Below are 21,170 nucleotides of genomic sequence, written 5' to 3'. Positions count from 1 at the left end.
AAAAAGAACACACATGCTATACTGCTCACCCCTCACCAAAAAAATAATCACGAGACACGATACATATGTCCATCTCTCAAGAGACTTGTGTATTCTCAAGGCAGAAATGTCTGAGGAGGAAACAATCCCCTCCACCCGTTGGACAGAGAACAAGAACATGCTGTACTGCACTTCTTCTCTACAGGCTTTTCTCTGGCAGCATCATCTGTGAAGGAGGTACTCCTCGTCTGCTGGTATCACCCCCTCCTCAGTTTTTTATGAGAAAGCCAACCAGTTGTGAACAGGTTCCTTAGAGCAGCTAGACATCATGAAGTCCCCAACTCTGAAAGCAATTCTCCAAAAATACATCATATGTGCATCTGTGCATGTGCCCATGTGTGCACTTGCGTACGTGCGTGTGTGTGTGTGTGTGTGTGTGTGTGTGTGTGTGTGTGTGTGTGTGTGTGTGCACGCGCTTGTGCACATGCATGAAAGTTTAAAGTAGTTCCCTCAATCCCTCTCTCTCTCACTGTATGTGTATATATATATATATATATATATATATATATATATATATATATATATATATATATAGATAGATAGATAGATATGGGTCTACCTGATAACACCCACATGCCAAAACACAACGAAATAACCGACACGACAAAAACGAAAGTTCAAAAACATGAAACTTCACATACCCAACAAACCACAATACCGACAATCAATAAAATAAATAACTTTCCCGAAAAACACACACACAACACAATCATACCAAAAACCTTACAAACCTACACTAAACCTTACATATACAACTATATATGCACTAACCTTAACCCAAACCCTAACCCTGAGGTCCGTCACTATTGCACACATACCTTACCCGCACCCTAACCCTAACTCACTTAATCCGCCCCTAACCCTTAAGTCTGTCACTATCGCACACTTACCTTACCCACACCCTAACCCTAACTCACTTAACCCGCCCCTAAACCTAAAGTCCGTCACTATCACACACTTACCTCACCCACACCCTACCCTAACGTCCGTCACTATCATACACTTACCTTACCCACACCCTGACCCCTAGCGTCCGTCCCTATCGCACACTTACCTTAACATGCCAGTGTTCTCAGCATCGGGATTCTCAACTGTCGGTCTTCTCTGTTGTCGATCTTCCGGTGTCGGTTATCTTGTTGTCGGTCATTTGCAGTTTCGGTTAATTCAGGTAGACCTATATATATATATATATATATATATATATATATATATATATATATATATATTTTTTTTTTTTTTAAATTTTATTTTACATTTGTTAAGCGGGCTGGTCCAACTGGATATATTTCCATTTTCAGTAGAGGCCCGGGGAGAAAAGCTCTACAGTAACATGAAAAAAAAAATTATGAATAAAAAATAAATAAGAGAACAGTAGTTACCAAGTCATACTATTTAAAGAAACACAATATTCAAAATAATTTTTTACACAAATATAAAGAAGAATTTAGTTAAGTTAAAAGTAATTAGAGAGCCTTAGGTAAAGAGAAATATGCTAATTATGAAACACAATACCTAAAAGGAATAAGACACTCTTACATTAAGATATGTGAGGTTGTTTACAATATGTTCCCAGTTTAATTCATGTCCTATTTGCGACAATAATATAAGACAGTTACCACTATCCAGGGGTAAGTGGTGTTAAAAGGTGAGGGGAGGCAGTAAAGAGAAAATGGCAAAAGAGAAAGCAGACAATTAGTCAGGGTAACAGCAGGGGCATAACCAGTGTGTTTTAAGATGTTGCTTGAGCCTTTGTTTAAAGAGTGGAAAGGAGGGAAGTGAAGTTAGATCTAATGGCAACATGTTCCAATATTTTCCAGCAGTATTAGAAAACAAGGAATCGCCTGCTAAGTTATTAGACTTGCAAATGTTAGCCAGTAGTTTAGTGGAAGAGCGTAAGGAATTGAGGTTTGCATAGGGGGTAATAAGGTTAGAGAGTATCGGTGGGTAATAAGGTTAGAGAGTATCGGTGTGTTGTTAGGTTGGTAGAATATCCTACGGACAATGGTAACTTGGGAAAGTATCAAAATGTTTTTTAGTTCAAGCCAGTCTAGCTGCTGTAGGTTCAGACAGTGGTGAGTTCTAAATGGGTTCCCAGTGGCAAACCTAGCAATATTATTATAGGAGTTAGCTAGTTTAGTGAGATTATTTTTCTTCAGGTTAGTATATATGGGGGAAGCATAAAGGAGAGTGGAGATTAGATGGGAGTGGGCAATTGCAGTTCTGGCTGTTGGTGTTAAGAATGGTTTTATTCTATATAGGGAGCCCAATGTTCTATTCACGGTTTTTATCGTGTTATTTATATGATGATCAAACATAATGTTCTTGTCAATTAAGACTCCTAATAGTTTGGTGGTAGAGTCGGGGGTTATAATGATGCCATTATTTGATTTGATAGACAAATTTATTGGGGGGGGGGACTTACTGTTAGGTGTGAAGAGTAAGAGCTTGTTTTTGTTCAGATGTGGAGTTGGCAGAACATATGAGTGTGGAGTCATCTGCATATTGTATGCAAGTAGCTTGAGGGATTGCTAAGTGAAGGTCATTGATGAAAACTGAGAATAGAAGTGGACCGAGAATGGAGCCCTGAGGGACTCTGAGGGAGACTGGCAGGTGGGAAGATAGTTTATTCTCCCAAAGGACTGCTTGTTGCCTATTGTTAAGATAGGACTTAAACCGGAGAATAGCCTTGGTGTCAAGAGCAAGGGATTCAAGAGTTTTTAGGAGTAGGGGATGGTTGACCATGTCAAAGACTTTTGACAGATCAATAAAAAGAGCTGATGAGAGGATGTTGTTATTACGTTTTTTATTGATGGAGTCGGTGAAATATAGAAGGGCTGTGGTGGTACTATGAAATGGCCTGAAGCCATGCTGACAGTTAGCTAGTATATTATGTTGGGTTAAGTGGTTAATTAGTTGATGGTGAATGCATTTTTCCATAACTTTTGCTAAGGGTGATAAGAGAGCTATAGGCCTGTAGTTGGAATACTCATTGGTGTTTCTGCCTTTATGTAGAGGGATAATGTGGGAGATTTTCCAGATATCAGGGATTTTTCCTTCATATATGGTTCTGTTTATAAGGATGGATACAGGATAAGCAGCTGCTTTAGCTGCTTTTTGCAGGTATTCAGATGGTATTTGGTCAGCAGAGGGGGTACATGGCTTAAGTTTATGTATATGTTTTTGAATGTACGAGGTAGCGATGGGTTGTATTTGGAGTGTTGGGAAAGTATCAGGTAAAGAGGTTGGGAGATTAGAGTTGTTTGTGGAAAGTTGACAAGCTAGAGATTTTATGGTGTCTGTGAAGAAGGTATTAAAGGCATTAGCAGTTTGAAATGAGGTATTGTTATCAGCCCCTAGAGGGGGTGGTGTGCTGGAGTGCTTTGGGTGTAGGAGTCTATTAACGCTAGACCAGAACTTTTGTAGATTGTTATGATGAGATTGCTGTAGTTTACAATAGTAGTTTTTTTTGTCAGTAAGTATAGCTTTTTTGTAATATTCCTTAGTTGTCTAAATGTTTGTTGCTCTGAGATATTTTTGGATGCTCTCCACTTGGCCCAAGATTTATTCCTAAGCAATATGAGTTGTCTAGTTTCTTTTGAAACCCAGGGGGCTGGTTTGGACTTCATTCTGATAGAACATTTAGGAGCATGCTTATCAAGGATAGTTAGGAATTTAGAGTTGAAATATTCAACAGCCTGCTCAAGAGAGAGAGTTTTTAGTGGGTACCAGTTACAGGCATTAAGTTCATTTTGGAATAATTCAGGGTTAAAATGTTTGTTGGTTCGAGAGATCTTGTAAGTGGGGGTTTTAGGGATGTCATTCTTCTGTTTTATAAGTTAACATATGATCACTTAAGTCATCTGGTAGAGTTCCTACCTTGTAAATTTGTTGTTTATTAATGAGTATCCAGTCTAAGATACTCTCTTTGTTGTTAGGTTTGTTAAGTCTAGTGGTGATGGAAATAGTTTGACTAAAGCCGTGAAGATTAATATGTGATGAAGGATTATCTGTGTTTACAGATTTCCAGTCAGTATTAAAGTCACCTAGTATAATAGTTTCTTGTGGGTAAGAAGTTGATAACCAGCTTAGAATGTCTTCTATTGTAGTTATATTGTTACCAGTGGGTAAGTAGATGCAGATAATGTATAGGGCTTTGGAAGTGTTTAGTTGAAGTCGGGAGATAAGAACTTCAGGTATGGAGGAGATCTGTAGTGTGGATTTATACAGTAGTGCTACTCCCCCACCCATATGTTTTATGTGGTTGAGTCTCAATATGTTGTAACCTGGGGGGGGGGGGGGTTATTTCATTGTCTTTAGTTACGGGTTTTAACCAGGTTTCTGTGAGGCAGAGGATATGAAAGGAGTGAGTATCAAGGAGGGCGTGGAGATGGGCAATTTTATTATTTATACTGCGGATATTGAGATGACCTAAAAGTAAGGAATTAGAGAGACAGGTTTGGGTAGTTAGGGTGGGGGGAGTGGTAGAAGGAGTTAGGGGGGATGTCACTGTCTTTTAAGGTTGGAGTTTTTATGACAGAAAATGGGTAGTTGAGGAAGCTGGTTAGGTATTTTAGTTTCTTTACAGTTGTGCTATTGAATTTAATATGAGTAAGTCAATGGTACTTGGCTAGCAGGTAGCAGGGTGTGGTTGTGGTATTTATGTGATAATGGGTAAGGGTGCAGTTGTGACTAGCTGTTTGTTTAGGAGAGTAGTTGAAGTAGTCATGGTTAATATTATCAATGGAGTTGAAGAGATAGGCAGAGGTGAGAATAGATTTGAGAGTAACTAGGAGTATAAATTTGGTTAGGATAGGTTTAGTTGTTGAAGCCATATTATAAGGAGTTTCTTATATAGCTACAGCAGGACCTGGGTAAGATAAGACAAATGAAAGTATGGGTTTTATAAAGTTCTTTGTCTCCAAGCAGTGATAAGGTAATGAATAATCCTAAGAGGTTTAGGAAGAAGTACTGAATATGAGAGGTGAAGGAAAAGTAAATAGGTGGGGTGTGGTTAAATTATATAGATTGGTTGCAGTATTAGATTGGATGGTTGGGAGAGGGGGTGTGGTTAAGGAAGTATATGTTTAGGACCCCTGGGGGTGGGTGGAGCCGAGTGAGTCCACAGGGCGAACGGAGTGAGTTAGAGCCAAGTGAAGATAGTGCAGCAGAAAAAAAGTATCAGCAATAGATATCCAAAGAATGAAGGTAAGTGTGTAAGTACTGAATACTTTAGGGAAAAAAGAGTCTAGGATAACAATAAGAAAAGAAAGAGTTTGAGATATAGCAAGGAGGGAGTGGTTTTATAGATTATGGAGGGAATAGCAGGTAAAGGAAGGAGGGAGTATGTTACTTTTGAATTTAAGAGGAAATAATCATGCCAGCTATATATACTGAAGCCCCAGGAGAATAGTCTACATCTAGGAGTATTAAGTGTAGGTGCTGCTACCTAGTGGTAAGAAGTGGAAGAGCAAAGGATAGTAGGCAGGAGAGATATAAAGGTGCAAGTAGAAGTAAGAGGTTTACAGGGTTTAGAGAAAGGAAGGGGGGCAGTAATGTGCGGTCTGTGGTAGGCTGCTTAAAGAACACACACTTGGGAGGCCAAAAGAGCACTATATATATGGGGATTAAAGTAGTTTAAGTAACAGTTTAGTAGAAATAACTTTGGGTACATACATTCACAAACAGTTTATATTTGGGAGTCCTTACAGTAGGTGGCTAGTAGGAGACCCAGGCTAGCAGGCAATGGCTGGGAGTTCTTCTGGGTTTAAGTAGGAGGTATTCCTTTTGAGTGTGTAGGCAGGAAGGGAGCACACAGGGTGGATAGCTGTAAAATAAAAAGAGAGAGACACAGTGGGTTATGGTGCATTAGATAATGCAGGAAGTGTGAAGAGCAATAGCCACAAACATGGTCAAAAAGACAGATAAGGAGGATATTCAATAAGCATGCATAGAGTAAAGAAAAAGACAGAGGATAAATGAGATTGAGTTGTAGAATTAGTAGGGAGAGTAGATACAAGAGGTGGTAGTAGATAGGAGTAGGTAAAGTTACAGTACAACAAGGGGTAGGCAGTAATAAACACAGACCTAATGCTGTGTAGGCACTCCACAGTCAAGCTGCTGGAGAAAAAGTAAAAGTGTAGTAGAGGAAATAACACTAGTAGGTAGCATTTAGACGTCAGTGTAATACAGTGTAAAATAACAACTAATAAGTCACATTCTTTATGGAAAAATACATTACTAGTAAAACATAAAGTGTCGCCCAACTGCCCAGGACATACACTAAGAAATGCTGTAAGCCAACAGTTGCGTAATGATAATTAACAACAACTCTAAGGTCCTGCCAAATTCATGCGCCCCAAGCCCAAAAAATCTTAGTCAAACAGAGAGACAACACAAACGCTATGCAATAACATACAACATTACATGAGGCATGGAGTAAGCCTAGCAAGAACACCATGGTCCCACCAAATACAAGTTATCCAAGCCCAAGACAGTATATCAACTGAGAAATTAATACAACGCTAAGCTATTAAATTTAGATCGTTGCATGTGGCATTAAGTAAGCCTCACTAAGAAATGCTGTAAGCCAACAGTTGCGTAATGAATAGTTAACAACAACTCTAAGGTCCCGCCAAATTCAAGCACCCCACGCCCAAAAAATCTTAGTCAAACAGAGAGACAGCACAAACTCTATACAGTAACATACATTACATGAGGCATGGAGTAAGCTTAGTTATTCAAGCCCAAGACAGTATATAAACTGAGAAACTAACACAATGCTAAGCTATTAAATGTAGATCGCTGCATGTGGCATTAAGTAAGCCTCACCAGCCCTGCAACTGACTCCTTTTGAGTTAAATTAAGGTATTAGATATAGCCGAATAGTGCATATCCTTACAGATATTGCCCCTTTAGGAGAGATAAATCAGGCATGTACTATGCCTCAGGATTAAGCGCAGTTAGCTGCTTGGGGACTTCAGTGTTTACTGCCAAAAGGTAGGAATATAATGGAAGGACAGCAGTAACAAATTAGAAGCAAAATTACCAACAGAGCTCCTTTAAGAGAGACATCTCTGGTAAGTACAATTCCCTTTGACTAGGCAGCTTATAACACTCTGTTAAAGGGGACAAAGAGAAATGCCAACACGCGCCATAGATAAATGATGACCAAATGATAAAACAGGAGCAAGTGTTAGAGTTATTCACAGTAACAGGTTTACACGAAGGGGCACAAGTACTTCCTTCACAGATTCACAGAAAAAGCTCTAAATCTGATGTTTTGTCCGCATAAGTGGCGAGCATAAGGGGAACTGATAGCTTTGTATATCGCTACTCTGAATAGCCAAGGGACACTAGTGTTCATTTTGCTATAAATAAGAACACGACTAAATCAAATACATTTCCATACTACACATGTGATACACAGCGTAACCTATTTAATGATAAGCACACATTCCCTTTCTCTTCTTCAGAGTTATAAACAATCCAGCTATAATACCTACATAAATCACTTAACAATATTAGTAGAACTCAAAGATACCACAATTGTGGTGCTCTGCTAGCTCATACAGACAAGCACTCTGTATCTAAACCTACCAGGAGGCGATTCCGAGAAGCCTGATCACAGGACCAGTACTGGGGAGATGTTGGGCTCAAGTAGAATAGTTTAAAAATGGCGCCACTGAATTGTGACGTCAAGAAATAAACTCCGGGGGAAAGGTAGCTTATAGGGGAGGAGATATTAAGAGGGGTAGTGATAGGTTAAGAGGTAAGTGAGAGTGGGTGGGGACAAAGAGAAACACAGGAGGCGGAATGTAAGTGAAGATAGTGCAGCAGAAAAAAAGTATCAGCAATAGATATCCAAAGAATGAAGGTAAGTGAGTAAGTACTGAATAATTTAGGGAAAAAAGAGACTAGGATAACAATAAGAAAAGAAAGAGTTTGAGATATAGCAAGGAGGGAGTGGTTTTATAGATTATGGGGGGTATAGCAGGTAAAGGAAGGAGGGAGTATGTTACTTCTGAATTTAACAGGAAAAAATCACGCCAGGTATATATACTGAAGGCCCAGGAGAATAGTCTACGTCTAGGAGTATTATGTGTAGGTGCTGCCACCTAGTGGTAAGAAGTGGAAGAGCAAAGGATAGTAGGCAGGAGAGATATAAAGGTGCAAGTAGAAGTAAGAGGTTTACAGGGTTTAGAGAAAGGAAGGGGGGCAGTAACAAGCGGTCTGCAGTAGGTTGCTTAAAGAACACACACTCGGGAGGCTAAAAGAGCACTATATAAGGGGAATAAAGTAGTTTAAGTAACAGTTTAGCAGAAATAACTTTGGGTACATACATTCACAAACAGTTTATATTTGGGAGTCCTCACAGTAGGTGGCTAGTAGGAGACCCAGGCTAGCAGGCAATTTCTGGGAGTTCTTCTGGGTTTAAGTAGGAGGTATTCCTTTTGAGTGTGTAGGCAGGAAGGGAGCACATGGGATGGATAGATTCACAAACAGTTTATATTTGGGAGTCCACACAGTAGGTGGCTAGTAGGAGACCCAGGCTAGCAGGCAATTTCTGGGAGTTCTTCTGGGTTTAAGCAGGAGGTATTTTTGAGTGTGTAGGCAGGAAGGGAGCACACAGTGTGGATAGCAGGAGGCGATTCCGAGCAGCCTGATCACAGACACACACACACACACACACACACACATATATATATATATATATATATATATATATATATATATATATATATATATACATAGATATGTATATTTATAGCTATATGTATATATATATATATATATATATATATATATATATATACATACATATGGATATAGATACATATAGCTATACTTACAGAGGCATATTTATGTCTACTCTCTTAAATTGGCATGCAGAAGGAAAGATGCACATTACATTGATATTCTGTATGTCAAAACTCACTATTATTGAAAAAGAAAAAAAAACACTAAAACTACATTGACTGCAAGAAGAGAACAAACTTTCTTTTCTTATGATCACTCAACAAGAACCCCCCCCACACACACACACACACATTGCATTTATCCCATCACACATGCAAAATGCTAGCCTTTACTCTAACCCTAACCCAAAAACACTCATACACGCACACACACATACACTCCAAAGCCTTCACACACATGCTACTACATTTATTCTCTTCCCTAGCCCTTGCTCTGACCCTAAACCACAAACATTTGTGCACACACACTACCACCTCAATGACAAAATTTAAAGTATACTGAAAAGGTTCAACACAACACCAAAATCATAGCTTCTCACAAGGGTCACCTCACACATCACAGAAACAGTTGATGAGCCAATATTCAAAATCTCCTGTACTTGACAAGCATGACTTTCTTAAAAAGAAAACACAAAATACAACATAAACTGCATTAGACAGAATATATTCCATTTGTATATATTATTACTAAGCAAGGCGCTAGAATGTCATCAGTTACTGCAAAATCCTGCTAAAACACAAAACAAATCTATTTCACTTCATAGGCCTAAGAAATTTTACAGTGAGTTAAAATACATATGTTTTAGGAGGCAAACCCCCTGCGTCTGAACTCCTACATAGGGGGGTTAACTTCTTACACTCCATATTTATACATACTAACTCTATAGTCAAACACCAAAAGAAAGAAAGAAAAATTAAAAAAAGACAAGATTACACCCACCAAATCAGTGCTCATACAGAAACTACATCAGCACTGATTTTCTTTGTGAAACACTGACTGACAAATTCAGCACCACTGATTTGAAAGTGACCACTTGAAATATTGTTCACTTAACCTGCAGTGGAGTCTAGGGTAACATCTCAAAACACCTGTTTACTTCAACTGTCAGAAAAGTGTGCCACTTAACACATTAGCAAGTTCAGGAGAACAACAAGTGTTAAATGATTAACAGGTACAGAAGAAACCATATTACTATTATCACCACTAGCATACAAACTATATTTTACAAATTTTGCCCACCAATTTCAACCAAATTTCAAGCATTATCTCATCACTATCCCCTCAAATCTCACAATGAAGTCGTACATCCATAAAAATGACATCATTTCACTATTTCAACAGAATGAAAGTAACAAAACTAGTTCTGCTATTCTAGATGCCCTCCTGCCTTTGTCAGAAAAGACCAAGCTTTGACATAATTTAAATATATGCTTCTGGATTATCAAACAGACCAAGCTAAATGCCAGTGATGTCAAACAGGTTTTGTTTATTCATATAGCAAAATGTAACCAGTTTCATACCATTCATATCTTTCTCCTGTGTCGTTCACCTACAACATATGAAATGATGTCCAACATATTGTATCCACATTGTATAACCATAACTATGGAACACTTCTGCCGATGTGATTAACTGTTGTGCATACAATGTAGAACTCATATTGATAGTAACAATGATCTATCTAACAAGTGCTATTAAATAATGTAAACTACTGTTTTCTGCCTACAGCCTAAGTCATAGATAAAACTGGGACCTTAGATGCCACCACTTTGCCTGGTTAGCAAGCAATAAAATTAATATATTTGTTGACAGTGATTAATTCCAATGTAAACAAAAATTTTGAAGAAGTAATAAATGGTGTCCGTTTAAAAAAATCGCTCATACGTAAGTGCAGCACACTTCAGTATGAAGCATGTTTGATTTTCACAACTGCCAAATCAGTACTATGTACCCTAAGATCATTAATATTGGATTTACATTCAAACTAGAATATCACAGGAGAGGCAACCATGATGTATTAGAAGTCAGTTGATTATTATCTTGCTAGTTACTATAGCTTAAGAAATTCCATGCCTTCTCTAATAATTGCTGTTGTAAAGTGGATAACCAAATGTATTGCTTATTTCTAAAAATTTACACGTAGTCTGATAATTATTGTATCTAAATTTCAGAGATCTGTAGCTATTCATTTATAAAGCAAAAGCGGGGTGTCACAGCACTGTAAAGAATATATTTTTATAACAATAGTGTTTATTACTAGTACTAATATTAACAATTATTTATTTTAGCTTGAGAGGGAACAAGAAGAGCTTAAAGAAGAACAAGAAAATACACCTGAATTCATCAAAGTGAAAGAAAACTTAAGAAGAACATCAACTTTATCAGAAGAAAAGGCAGCATAAAAATGTGTCTGCTAATGTTGCCATCGGTACTGACAGGCTCTTTCATCTATGCCTTGGCATAATCTGTGCGTGCTTTAAACCTGTATAGTAATGACTGCAAAGCTACATAAGGATGGCAGTGTTCGCTCCATCAGAAATCCATGTCTGGTCTTTTAGGACTGTAAAAGAACACTGGGAATGTATTTATTAATAATGTAGTGGGAAGCAAGCAATTCACTGTGATGGAAGCAAGTTAAGTCATTTTTGCAGAAGGGAAAGAGCTACAGGAGTTTCTTATAGTAATCTGTTGAGTACATGCCAATATGTTTTAAGTACTCAGCACGAACATGAATGTAAAAGGTGGTTCCATGGCTGGGTGACGGACAGTGAGTGTTACTGTTACAGAGCAGTATTATTACAACCTAACTCCAAGTTCAATTTCAAGCTACCAATTACTAAAAATATCCAGCTAATATAAAATTCTAAGCTGTGTTAGAAATTATACATTTCTGACCAGTTTTCTGATACAAAATTTGTGATACAAATGTGCCTTCAAGTATGTGATTCCAGCATGTAATGAATTTCAGGTATTGATTTCATCAGTTAACTACCGAAACCATATTTTGTTGCATTGTCTGGTACACGTAGACAAGAAAGTATTAAAACTAGTTATTCTGGCTTTTAAATATACAGAATTACTAAAACATTTTAATAATATGTTATTTAAATAGTAAGACCTGAATTATAGTGTAAGACTATTTTAATATAATCTTTTCTGTTTAGCCTAAAATAATATAGTTTTTCAGGATAACCATTGAGAATAAGGGTATAAGAATAACAAATGCACAATTTTATGAGTTCACAAAGTACAGCATTTTCTATGAGGATGCACTGTATTTTAAAGCAAAAATTAAATGCATTTTTCTTATTCCATTAAGCTTCCTTTAGAGAGAAATATATAAATATTCACAAGCTGCATTTAGTTTTATATATATATATATATATATATATATATATATATATATGATTGTATGTACAATATGTACATACACATAGGATGCCTAGTAACATCCTAAGAACATATGTTTCCTCAGGGGATGGAAGTACAATTAAATTTTATTTTTTCAAGGGCTTGGTTCTCAATTTTCTAAGATATATCTAACATGGAAAACAATCAAACAGCTGTTAGTAACAGCAATGGTAAAACATTAATATACACTTTAACCATTTTACACTTTTGCAAAGAGACATATGTTATTCTTTTTTTTTTCAGAAGGTAATGCATACTTAAAGAATTTGGCATTTTGAAATACTAGAAGCCTTGCTCATGAAAAACTTTTTATATGAATCCGTAAAGAGTAAGAGAGAGCAGGAAAGTAATTAAAAGTTTGAACCCAATCAGGTAAGTGTTCAGTATTTTATATTCTCTTAGTAATAAGGTGCGCTTTTTGCTCAGGTATAGTATGGTGTACACTGAAAGAAAAAGAGAGGGAGACAGACAAACAAAATAACAGAACATAGATTTGCACCTTAGTAATATCAAGAAATGCATGTGTTTGTAAATTATATGCATGATAAATTGTAAGACGAGTCACCATCACCATTAAGTCCTTAAAGATCTTACTTTTAGTCCTAACCATTATAAATATATATGATTTAATAAGTATCCTTAAAACTTGCATCTGTCACAGCCAGTAGGAAGATTTTTAGTTTTGTTACAGAGAAAGCTTGAGCAAATGATTCAAGAATATGGAGTCAACACTGTTCTGTCAGAATCAATGACAGTTTAAATATACATTTTGGTATAGCAGCAGTGTAAAGATTGTAATTGTGATGAGTAACATTTGACAAATTTAGCATGCAAGTAAGTGTTCAAGAGTTTGCACTCATGGTTTTCTTAGCATTGATAAGCATTCCTTCTTATTTTACCAACCATTTTTTATGAACATTTATATTATAATAATAAATTACATAGTCTGTACCTTAACTGTCATTCACCTTATGCCTATGATTATGAGGAAAATATTGTATTGTTCCTAAAAGTAACCAGCACTTTATTTTTTATGTATATATATATATATATATATATATATATATATATATATATATACATATATGGTTAGGCTTTTTGCCAGTGAAATTATTGAGAATGAATGAATGTACACATTGATATTGCAAATAAAATAATAATCACTGATACACTTTATACAAGATGATTTATAAATGCACTACCAGACTTAGCTGACCCAGAAAATAAGTTGATCTAAATGAGAACTGCTTCTAAATGAGTGCAGTATTGATCCATCTTTAGCTTCCTTAACATTTATGAATTTGTTGTAGAGAAAATTGAAAATAAACATGTAGATATATTTCAATCTAAAACCCTTAACATAGTGTTCCATATATTTGTATGAAAGCCCCATTAAGACCAAGCAAACACTTGATCAAGTCAAAGTTTGATGATCTTTCCATTAAGTTTACTTTGAATACTCATTTACCGTGCATGTGATTATTCAACTCCAAATATCTAAAACCTCGAGGGTCACTACTCAAAACAGCAATACCTCCAAGGTCCCAAAACAGAGTTTTGTGGAGCGGCTTCAGGGAACAAATCCCCCTGCCCTTTCTGACATGGAGAGTAGCAATCCCTAATTATATGTAAACACACACACACACACACATATATAAACTCAAACCAACTTCAGGACTGCACAAACTAGGAAAAGAGAGACAAAAATTTCCTGTCATTTGGGTCACTACTTATTTTGGGAAATGGCTCTAAATGTTTGCCATGTGTCCAAAACAAAATGTTATTTGTCCACAGCATACATCATTGCCAAGGCAGAGAAATATTTTTACATTTTTTACTTTCATTCTCTTTGACACTATGCCATATAGCACCAATGAGTACAGAGTAAAACAGAGTGCTAATATTGGCAGTAATTATTTAGGTTTCCTTTTGCAAAACATGCATGTTTTGGAGAGTGTGTACATTTCACATATCTCCTCCCTTTGATTATGGCATAAATTGCTATTGCTAACTGTAAGTATAGTATTAGGATAGACTTTTTTTTTTTGCAAAAAGGGAAGACAGCAGATGTATGTGTATTTATCTATGGATCAAGAAAGTTTTCAGAACAAGAGCTGGCTAGGTCAGATTGCATAGAAAGCTGTGATAAAACAGAATGTTACTAATCACAGCTGACAATTTTTCCCAAGTCAACCACCCCTCCCACTGACATATTCAAGAGTTGTTTCCCCAGCCCTACAACAAAGCAACAATTTGTTGTTTTACCACATGGCAAGTCCTTTTGCCATGAGAATATTGAAGAGGTAGTTTTATGTTGTATTTTCTGTAATCCATGATATTATTTATGCATCTATTTAAAATGAAACTATTTTCTATGGAAGGAAAAGCCTACAGTACCACCAAAGCCACTTCTGAAAACAAACACGAACTCTGAGATTAATTCATCTTGCGTGAACACAGAATGAATCAAACATTCTCTTTTTTAGTTGAAGCAGTCTTTTTTACATGAAGGATGTTTTACTGCCATTTAACTATTAAAATGAACCCATGCTACAAGGCATGAGCAATTTCTTTGCTCTGTCTTTTGTAAAATATCCATCTTACATTGACTAGGGGATTGAATTTAAATGGTACAATATTTAGTCAAAAGAATGAGTATTTTGTGTTCAGTCACAGCTTTTCTGCTACTATACCTTCAGCTACCACATATCATGCATAGAAAAGAGGCTTTGTTGTTATATAGTGCTAATATAAGCTCTCCAGTATAACCTGGACATGGATAGTTATTGACATGTGGGATAAATTAAAACTGAAATTATCTGAGTAACAGGGCAGAGCTTTTATATATATATATATATATATATATATATATATATATATATATATATATATATATATATATGCATACAACTAAGAATATATACAGCTGTATTCCAAAATGAAAATATAACTGAATATCTTTAAATGGATCTAATATTATAATCATTTACTGAGTGTGCAATTACAAATCACTGAAACATTTTCTTTTGTGGATTTCATAAAATAAATTTAGAAGTTAACGTCATTAGCATATTTAGATACATTTAAGTACAGACATATGAACAGCCATGCTGTGACTTGCTAGAAACGCACTGTTACTAAATAGCATTAAGAAATTGGACTTGCCATGGAGATGAGCTCCATTCAGCAATATCTGCCAGGAACTTTAAGGCCATAGGGAATTAAGACTTGAGAAGCAGCAGCAGCGAAATTCATGAAATTCAATGTTTGATTAGGAAATTACATAAAGAACAAGACTGACAATTTTAAAATCATTCTGAGTGCTAAAGCAATTAATATATCCATATCTTGAATGCTAAGCATCAGATTTCAGTAGCCACAAGGCCTACACTGCCCATTTTTTCTAGCATTCAGCTTGCTTGATCCCTCTATGCCAACATAGCTGGACAGTAGTTTCCATACCACATTAGTGCCCTAGAGTCCAGAATGAGACATACTTCATCTTTCACAAAGCCTCCTCTTAATGCTGAACTACACATGTAGTTTGAGTAATATAACTATGGTCCAGACGTAACTTCATCCCCATTTCCTACAGGATGTAAGCATTACAGGTGGGAAACAAGACTGGACAGTAAGTTAGTGGGCCACAGTACTAAAGTGGCCATTCCTTGACTTAACCACACAATAACCCCATGTTGCCTGAAAAAAAAAAAAAAAAAAAAACACTTGTGTCTACTTGGTTTTCACAAATTAAGAAAATGTTGAAAAGTTTGCAGTTATTTGTACAATAATACATTCACCTTTATGATGATTTATTTCTAAACTCATGTTAACTGTGATTTAATGAATTGTACATGGTCAGGGTGCTTGCCCAACAACAAGATAAGAAGTCTTAATACCGTCTACACTACAAATTTAACTCTATTATTATCTCAACCCCTTTATGAAAAATTATGTTAGAAGTAATAATTTCATGACACAAGTAAGATTCATAGGTAAGTACTGGGCTAACTGCCCTTGTGAACCATTTTAAGGATAGATAATTCCCTTTTATGAGAATCAAGCCCTGTACCTTCTGTCTGGCAAGCAAACACTTTAACCAATCCACCAAATGCTGCCCAAAAGGAAATGTGGAAGGTTATACTTAGATTTGACCTCATATCACTATATTCAAAGTCCAGAGTGCTAACCATTTCACCATGGAACCAGAGGATAATTGTTGTGCCTGTTTATACCTTTCTATCTAGACTACATATTAACTGAGAAGCTTGAAAGTATTGTTCTGTTCTGCTGTCTAAAACATTCCACTAATTCATTTACTTTTCAGCATGAGACATGTTGCATTGTCATAGACAGTAGTTTTGCATGCGCATACAGCTAACAAGAGAAAATGCTATTTTAGGTGCATGAGACATTTCAAATAAGAATGGCTGCATCAGAACATGAATACATACTTTTCTTAAAAAACATATCTTTGAACACTTTGGTAACACTGACAGCTAAATTGTTATATGCTTTGTCAGGCCTGTAGCCTTCCACGCAGCAATTCACTTAACAAAAACTGTTATCAGCATATGAATCTGCATTGGATACTGGACTGACCACATACTGAGGTTCATAAATAGATAAATGTAAGCTGACTTATAAGATAAGCGCACAAGACAAAGAAATTGAAACTTATGTTAAAGTGCTTCTGTAGATGTAGATGCTATACATGATTGATAAGTGTAAGCAATCATTACTGGAAATGTTACAACTTTTTTAAGACATGCCAGTTTCTGTTCAAAAATGTCTAAGAATTTTTATTGTTGCACTTTTTTCAGTTGGTCAAAGAGAAATAGCAGCTTTTCTGTACTGAAAGTAAATTTACAGTCTGCCTTGTACTGGATTTTTTGTATATGTTTGAATTATACTAACTAAGAATTATGCTGTCACATTACACTTGTTGCAATAAAATCATTGGAGTGCTTAAAATGTTAACAAACATAATCTTTTAAATTAAACATTTAAATGAGCACTGCATGTTCTGATAACTTACAATAAATGCAAATGTTTGTTACTAAGAAAAATGTGTTAAAACAGTCACATCTGACAGTATTGCATTTTAGATTGTCTGTAGCTGAACATGTTGCTATCAGAATCCCACTAATGAAACTGCAGTAGTTATTTAGTACAACCCAAGAAGAAACATCAAATAAGTGTAAGAAGGAACAAGGGGAACATCCAACATTAAGTGATAATAAAAAGCTGAATTAATTATTAATCAAGGGTGTCTTTTACACTTCACTTCACATTCCAGAATAATTTGCCATGAATAACTCTATAAAAAATGTACTCTGTAAAAAACACCTGAGTTTCTCTACTGTAACAAAGTAATGCCTTGCTGTTGTAACATACATTTAGATGGTTTATAAAGAGTTGTAAATAGCTCTGTATCTTAAAATGTGTTGATGTATTATTTTGTTTATGACTACATGTTCTCTAATAACCTCAGTGACTGAAAAAATAAAAATAAATTTATAAAAAGGCTATAATTTATCCATTTCTTGAGTTATTTCTTCATTTATTTATTTACAAACAAACCACATTTTCTTTGAAACCTGCCTCTTCTTTGCAACTTTCAAACTAAAAGTATAAATTTACATATTACTGCTGTACTACTATTGATTCCATAGTGGGTTACAAAAATGTATTAATCAAGGGTGCAAAATGGATAAGCGTGACAGACCAGCTTTCATCTGATCATTTTTCTCACTGGCGGTAAAAGGGTTCCTATCAATACTTTTTTTCTTTATTTGTAAAAAAATTGATTCTGACTTAGATTTACTTTTGATTATTTTATCATGCATTTAAAGCATCTTCATTCCTGAATTTCACTTGGAAACGTGCTGTATCTGTCTACAGGGCTACACAGTTATTAAAATGGCTCTCTATTGAAATTCCAACATTGACCCCCAGAATTACGAAAAAAGTCTAACAATACAGGAGAGCAGTGAATGTTCAACATTGCTGTTGTCCTTTAAAGTTGCTTCTTGCAAGGGCCAAGACCCCTCTCTACCATCTAATGTGGGGTGTAACTCCACCAAAGCACACACACACACACACACACACACACACACACACACACACACACACACACACACACACACACACACACACACACACACACACACACACACACACACACACACCTCTAAACTTACTTGTATCGACCTGAGACTGATGTATGTTGGAGAGAAGGAATATCCAGAGAAACAGCAGCCTTGGACTTAATATATCTAAATCCACATTTTGGTCTTTCAGTCTATTTCAGAACTGAAAGTAATGATGCTCAGAATATAAAACAGTTACCTGTTAAAACATAAATGATTCCTGCAACTTCCAGCACCATACTGTATCATATCATGTAATAATTACATTTCAGCTGATATCATTGCTGGCAATCCCAACATCTTCTCTTAGGTTAAGTTAGGGGGGAAGAAATTCCCGTAAATAGAAGGTCAAAAAGTGAAACCTCCGTAGTCATACAGTTGAAAAGATACTGGGAAAAAGAGACATAAGATGGTCCTCTTTTGTCTAGACTAAATGCTTTCATGTCATACTAAATAATGAGCAAGATCTGCCTTCATAATATTTTAAGTAAATGGGACTGGTATTACAAATTACTTATTGACATACTGTATGACTGGTATAGTGGGTTCACTTTATTTTTAAAGTTTCTCTAAAGGATCAACGTCTTCTTTGTGTCTGCTTTGTCTCTGGGTGATGTGGTTCTATAATGAGCTTCGGACATCTTGTTTGATTTGGGGAGGCTTGACACCCATCTATTTGAATAGAATCCTATATTGACTTATTTGTGTTTGTGCAGTTTAGTAAACCACCACTGGAGCCCTTTTTCAGTCATGACCTGTACACAAAAGTAACTACAAGACAGTAATACAGAAATGCAATAACTACAGAATTAAACAAAGATTGTAATGTAGTAACATGGTAAGAAGTTACATGTAAATTGAATAATCACAGAATTAGGCAAAGGCTGTAAGAGAAATGATAGCATAGAAAATTGTTTATAAAACAATATTTTTGATAAGGCTAATATATACCATGTATCACCCCAGTCTAAAGACCATTCTGTGCTGGACAAACAGTAAGATGCCACAATACAAATTTCGCATCATGTACAGGTCAATGTTTCTGGTTCACAGTGCTTGGTTCTCCAATTTTGTTCTTGGCTGGAGTGCACTCTCTGTAGAGTCTGAAAGTCTTCCTTGTGTCCATATGTCTTTTTGTTGGATGCTTCTCTTTCCTCCCACATACCAAAGACATGCCGTGGTTGAATTGGTAATCTTCTAGACTGTCCATAGATGTGCTTATCATATGGACTAAATCTGTTGTTAAATGCTGCAGTAACCTGATATCTTGTCCAGGATAAGCATCTATTCCTTGAATCCACTGACTACCAGGATAGGCTTGTGATCCCTTGGAGCCCTGATTTGAATAAAGTTGGTAATTCAAGATTAAATAAATGAATTAATGAACCTAGGCAGCTACATGTAGCATTCCAAAGCAAAAATCTTTGAAAGTTTATTTTTAAACTGGGTAGTGCTGAATAACATTGTTTCCCCAGAAAGAGAATTCCATAGCTGAGGTACAAAAATTGAAAAAATACCTGAAAGAACATTGAAGTGAGGGAGGTGGAATTTCTAGATGATTTATCATGAATTGTTTCATCTCCACTGACAGATGGCTAGACAGTAGATAGATAGACAAACAAATATGTAAGTAGATATATAGACAAATAAAATAGGTAGAAAGCTTGATTAAGCAGATAGACTGATACATTTAGATGCATACATAGGTAAAATTGGTAGATAGGTAGATAGATAGATAGATAGATAGATAGATAGATAGATAGATAGCCAAAACAGAAGACAAACTGATAAAAAATACACACAAGGCCACAGAGATTCCAACAAATCCAGCTCAACAACTTGAAACATAATATTAGCACTTTCCTTTTATTTTATAATAAAACATCTTCAGTTGAAGTGAACCACACATACACACTGTTTAAAACAATTCTAAAAGGTCATGTTGCAACTTTTTTTAAAATCATGACCTTTTAGAAGACAAAAGAGCTAATATTACGTTTCAAGTTGTTGAGCTGGATTTGTTGGAATCTCTGTGGCCTTGCGTGTATTTTTTTATCAGATAGGTAGATAACACAAAACATTATTATGCCATACAAGGATCATTTCAATATGTAGGAAGTAGGGAGTATGCTATTCAGAGCTAATCAATTAATTTGTCAAATAACTTTGGGTTATGAATCAATGATGCGGTCTCTCCGGACAAGGTTAACTTTTTTGATGGAGGACAGGAGACATAACTTACCAAAGAAAATGAAAATGGAAGTCTTTTTTCCAATGTTTCCTCTGGGATAACACCAGCATCATGGGGACTGTCCTAGTGGACTGTGGTTCACTGTATCGTACCATGATGACCTAGCACTGATTTAAGATTAGTACCGATGTCTTCAATCAGCAGTACCGTATGGAAAGAGACTTATTTCTATACCAATTCAAACGTAGCTACTAATATAAATTTGACAGTCCCTGTGTTTTAAGTCAAAATATGAATATTATTTTTGCCCCCCCCCCCCAACAGGACTTAGCTTGATTGCTCCTCTACCTGCCCCCAATAGCCCATTTGTTCTGCAGTTGTGGGAATCCTCATGACCTCATGCTCTTGTGACAAAAGTCATGTGGTGGGAGCAGGCTTACCTTTTCTAAACAATTTCATTGCATAAATGAAGTTTAATTTAAGACATGTATTGCATATTCAGCTTGTATGAGCTGTTTTTTGTCTTATTAAAGAAAATTAAAATGGCTTGCTATACTGCAGTCAGTGGGTAATCACTTAATCAAAAATGAGTAATTCTGGTTAACTAGCATTTAACAAGT

At 36.0% G+C, this 21,170-nt stretch overlaps 1 protein-coding gene across 2 annotated transcripts in view; it reads left to right on the top strand.

Moving 5' to 3' along the window:
* FAM107A (family with sequence similarity 107 member A) overlaps nucleotides 1-17,736 on the top strand; it is a 1,773,139-nt gene extending 1,755,403 nt beyond the window's left edge. For both annotated transcript variants that reach the window (XM_044078813.1, XM_044078814.1), the window contains one exon: nucleotides 11,085-17,736. In XM_044078813.1, the coding sequence (XP_043934748.1) occupies nucleotides 11,085-11,198 (114 nt within the window). In that variant the 3' untranslated portion in view covers nucleotides 11,199-17,736. The remainder of the gene's footprint in view (nucleotides 1-11,084) is intronic.
* Nucleotides 17,737-21,170: the final 3,434 nt, after the last annotated feature.

This window comes from Protopterus annectens, chromosome 7.part1 (genome assembly GCF_019279795.1).
Source record: "Protopterus annectens isolate FY-2018-M chromosome 7.part1, PAN1.0, whole genome shotgun sequence".
In the NCBI taxonomy this organism is placed as follows: Eukaryota; Metazoa; Chordata; order Ceratodontiformes; family Protopteridae; genus Protopterus; species Protopterus annectens.
The sequence above is the reverse complement of the archived record's forward strand: the minus strand, read 5'-3'. Positions and strand labels throughout refer to the sequence as shown.